The 5,080-nt window shown below is 30.5% G+C and overlaps 1 protein-coding gene across 1 annotated transcript in view; it reads right to left on the bottom strand.

Moving 5' to 3' along the window:
* Window positions 1-5,080, bottom strand: part of LOC111619700 (germinal-center associated nuclear protein-like) — a 30,095-nt gene that overhangs the window by 5,009 nt on the left and 20,006 nt on the right. The window contains exon 5 of the mRNA XM_023361470.1: window positions 865-967. Within this exon, the coding sequence (XP_023217238.1) occupies window positions 865-967 (103 nt within the window). The remainder of the gene's footprint in view (window positions 1-864; window positions 968-5,080) is intronic.

The raw sequence follows: 5,080 nt of genomic DNA, 5'->3' as shown, positions 1-5,080 counted from the left end.
TGCTGGATGACATCAGGTATCAGTGCATGCAGCATGCCAATAGGAACAATATAGACTGGCCAGTAAAGCCTGATTTTTTCTTACAAAACAACAGCAACTTTAACTTGTTAAAGGAATTTGTTTCACTCTACTCTATTAGATGTGGGATCCATTGACTTGGTCTCTTGTGATCTGATTCACTCTAGCCTTGATGCCAATGTATATTCACACCTTGCTCTGCTATAACAGCATGTAGACTTTCATGTACAGCAATGTTACTTTAGTTATAGTATAGACTACTTTTATTTTTATTCTTTTATTTTTTAATCTTTTATAATATTAATTTATTTTATTTTATTTTATTTTACTTTCCCTTTTCTCTGCCATTACATTATTGTATCCCTTCTATGACTAACAGCATGTATCTAAAATGTATTTTTCTGTATTTTTGCCTGGCTGTGCTCAGTGGTGCCAGACAATAAAGATTATTTTGACTGACTGATTTTGACTGTACTGTTTAGCAACAAAATGTCAATTGCAACTTCCTTTTTGACTCTTCCTCATATTACAATAGCAATTCAAATTGTTGTGAGAGAAATAATGAAAGCAGAAATAAGAAAAGATTGCTTCATTAAACTAAGGTATTCACTATAAATATACATTACTTTAATTTATACTGGCAAATAAGAAAAGATTGCTTCATTAAACTAAGGTATTCACTATAAATATACATTACTTTAATTTATACTGGCCACAGTGTCTTTTGAGAAATAAAAAATTAAATAAATATACACTACAGAAAAACTACATTATTAAATAATCTTCATCAAGAAATTTAAACAGAATTTAAAGTAAGTTATATGGATGATTACAATAAATACTAACCAATTTGTTTCTTTGGTGAACTCTGCTGTGCCCAGAAAATTTCAACTGATCCAATCTGAGGACTAATCAATGCTCCATTTTTCTTTGCATTTGCAGCTGATTCCTAAAATCAAAGTCTCAATATTATATAAATTAAGTAAGTCATTTAAATCACCATCAAAGTAATTATTTTATGTTGTAAAAATGATTATATAGAAAATAAAAATTAATTGCATCATATTTTTGTTAAAAAATACCATCATAAGAATAAACAATATATAGTATACTACCATATATTTAGCTAAACAAAATAACAAGAATAGACTGGTCAAAGTTAATTTAAAAAAAATAATATTCAATATCATAAAATGTAAAAGTTAACAAAGGCTTTAAAAATATCATAAAAGTTTGTAATTTATAATACTGAATATTAAACTGCTAAACTATTAAATAATTATATTACCAGTGGAACCTTGCTTAACAAGCATAATTTGTTCCAAAATCTTACTTGTAATGCAAAACACTCATTAAGCGAAACAATTTTGCCCATATAAATTAATGTAAAATATGATAATGCATTCCATGCCGAAAAAAATACTCAAATGTTTTATGTATAATGTTTATTCAAAGAAAATTATACAATATACATTGTTAAGGAGTGTGAATCATCATCATCTTTTCTTCTAGTGCAAAATGAACCAACCTGAAATAAAACAACTTCTTGCAGAATCACTGGGAAGAATAATCAACACACTAGAAGCTTTTTATATCTCAGTAAGAACAAATTTTACTTAAAATTAACGTTTTCAACCATAATCATGGTCTTCCTCAGGCTTTTCACCAGTACAATTCAACTACAGGATGCACCAAAACGTTTAAAATTATTTTAAAATTCTGTTGAGCATCTATGCAACCTGGAAGCATTAGAAATATACAACGCTAGCCTGGCCAGCAACTGTATTAATGCAAAGGATGGCACTAATGTTTCGTATGCATGGAGGTGGTGCTATAAAAAAAACAAAAGCAACACTAGCATGTAGCTACCATTTCTACACCATTAATTGAGTCTTATTATTTATTTATGGTGATGTAAGGATATTTTTATCACTATTGTAGCATATACAGCTAAAAATTATTTTATAATGATTAAATATTTCAGAATTTTAAAATAATTTTAAACATGTTTGATGCATTCCATATTTGAATTGTACTGGTCAAAAGCCCGAGGAAGACCATGATTATGGTCGAAAATGTTAGTTTTAACTAAAATTTGTTCTTACTGGGATATAAAATGGTTCTAGTGTGTTGACCAACCTGAAATACTAATTCTATTTTCAGAAAACAAAAAAAGAAAAATCGAAATTTAATTTGGAATTGATCATTAAATTTAATATGAGATGGCAGCATAACTGCCTACCTCTAGTCAAATTAATTAATTTCTAATATTTAATTATAGCCTTTACAAAACCCAAGAATTGGCATATTGTGTAACATGTTTATTATATAACAGGTTATAGTTGTTGATGTTTATATGTAATATGTCTGAACACAAGTTTGGAAAAATGTGTGATCACAAGTGACACTAAGATGCTAGCAGAACAAGTGCTGCTAAACACATAATGATGCAGTATGCACATAATCCAGGACTTCCCCTCTTCTCATCACTCATTAAGAAAAGTCATTTTTTTATAATTTGACTTGCTCATTATGAGAGATGCTCGTTAAGTGAGGTTCCACTGTATATTATATTAAATCTATTTAAAGATTTTTAGAAGTGTTTTATTTATAAAAAGTTAATTTTATACATATTATAGCATTGGATCTAACAAAGTACAGATAATAAAACAATCATAATCCTATCTTAAATAATTTTTATGCATTTACATATTGATATGTATATACTTATTAATGAATACTAGAAATACTGTATTTTCTTGATTCTAAGATGCATTATGAGTTTGAAGTAAGATTTAAGACTTTTTTTGAAGGAAAAAGTTCTCAAACAATTAATTTTATTGTCTGTTAAGTAACAACTAGTTAAAAAAAACAATACAAATGCTATGAAACAGATAATGTTTGGCAGTTCTATTTTCATGCTCTTCTGCATATAAGTAATTTATCCAAAAACACATATTCAGCAGCAACGTAAATCACATACAACACCTTATTTTGCCAAGGAAAAAGTTTAATAATCAAGAATGTTTCCAGCTTGTTCTACAAACCATCTTCATGTGTTGAATTACATTCTATTATTAGAATATAACATTCTAACAGAATTTCAAATGCAACAAATTTAAATATAAATAAAAGAACACAAAACAACTTTAAACAAAGTGAACATTACACAAAACCAAAGTCAAACAAGTAAAATGGCAAAACCATATTTAGGACAAGACGATATCTTGGAGACGGAATCACTTTGATGCTCAAGGCAGGTCTCGTTCTCATTCTCCTATCTTCTTTGATTTAACGATTGCTGCAACTTTGCCTGCCTCGACCATGAGGTCCTCCACGAGCCATTTTCGGTGAATGTTCTGTCAGTAAAAATTTACTAAGAAACTGATAATTTACTTAATTTGTATCAGCAGTGCGATATTTACAATAGCGTCGATATATAATAAAAATCCAAGATCACACAGCTGTTGACTCGAAAGGTCAATTAACGTGAAGTGAAAAAATGTCTCTCCTACCTCATCCCTGATGTCCATGTTGACTTCAACCATGTGTTCTGTGTCTTTTGTTCTGTCGTTAAAAATTTACTAAAAAACTGATAATTTACTTAATTTGTATCGGCAGAGTGATATTTACAATGGTGTCGATATATAATATAAATCCAAGATCGGCACAGCTGTCAAATCGAAAGGTAGTAAATAGATGTCTCTCCTCGTTAGAGTTTAAGAGCAAAGTGAGGTCAAAGGGCAAAGGTCACGTGCAGGTGCCCTCAGTCCTAAGGTCAGAGTTCACTTCTTAGAATGGCTGCGGGTGGTACTCTCCCCTACATGACTTTGGTGGGGTGAGGTGGCTGTTTTGCCTGTTTGTAGAAGAGGGTCACCATTTTGGATTTTATTCTGACTTGATTCTCAGTCCCCTGACTACATACGAGTCTGGACTTTTTTATGCGCAAATGATTTGGGCATAAAAACCCTAACATGTGCCAAATATCAACTCTACATGTACTCCTTCATACCTCTATGCTGATAAGAACATGAGGCAATACAATTTTATAAACAAGACATAGTCTTGTCAATAATAATAAATGATGAAACAAAATATAAATATAAATACAATAAATAAAATTGTTTTGTGTTATTTTATTTATATTTAAATTTGTTGTATTTGAAATTCTGTTAGAATGTTATATTCTAATAATACACTAGTGTGCAAAATTTAAGCAACAATTATTTTTTGCCATAACTCTGCAAGAGATCACCTGGGAGGCATGAAATTTAGAATACAGAGACAGTATTTTGTACTTAAAGGATGAAGAAAGCATACTAGTGCAAAAATGAATAGAATGCATACAGTATAAAATCAAAGCCTCCTTATTGTAATCTTGCACTGCATGTGCTTACTGCACATGTTCTATGTGCCCTCACATCACCTGTGATGTCTTCTTCCTGAATATGAATCACTTTTCTACTGAGTTGGGTGTTTATTGTACAGATCGCAATAAGCCCTTTTCTACAATTTCATAGCTGTCTGGTTAAAAATTACATTGTTGCTTAAGTTTTACACACCAGTGTAGAATGTAATTCGACACTTGAAGATGGTTTGTAGAACAAGCTGAAAACATTCTTGATTATTAAACGTTTTCCTTGGCATTGTAAAATAAGGTGGTGTATGTGATAACTATCAGGTTGTTCGGAAAGTAATTTCGTTTTTCTCCATGGAAAAAAACACAATATTTTTATAATAAATAAATACAGTGGTGCCTCGTATAACGTACGCCTCGAATAACGGACGCTGCGAATAATGGACTTTCTGTTTGACCGTTACGTGACTCGAGCAACGGACTTGCTGCGAACAACGGACTTTCCGTTCGGCAGTTACGTGAGACGAACAATGGACTTTTTAGAACAAGTGCGAATGATGTTTCCACTCTTTTGCCGTTGCCAATGACAATCTGCTATTTTTAGGATATATTAGTATTATTAGAATGTATTATTAGTATATCTGAAGTAGAAATGTAATGTAATATATGTTGATGATTTAAATAAACATTAAATGTAATGTAATA

This window comes from Centruroides sculpturatus, unplaced genomic scaffold (genome assembly GCF_000671375.1).
Source record: "Centruroides sculpturatus isolate CEXI.00-Female unplaced genomic scaffold, Cexi_2.0 scaffold141, whole genome shotgun sequence".
NCBI classification, from domain to species: domain Eukaryota; kingdom Metazoa; phylum Arthropoda; class Arachnida; order Scorpiones; family Buthidae; genus Centruroides; species Centruroides sculpturatus.
Note: the sequence above shows the minus strand (reverse complement) of the source record. Positions and strands in the feature narration are given on the sequence as shown.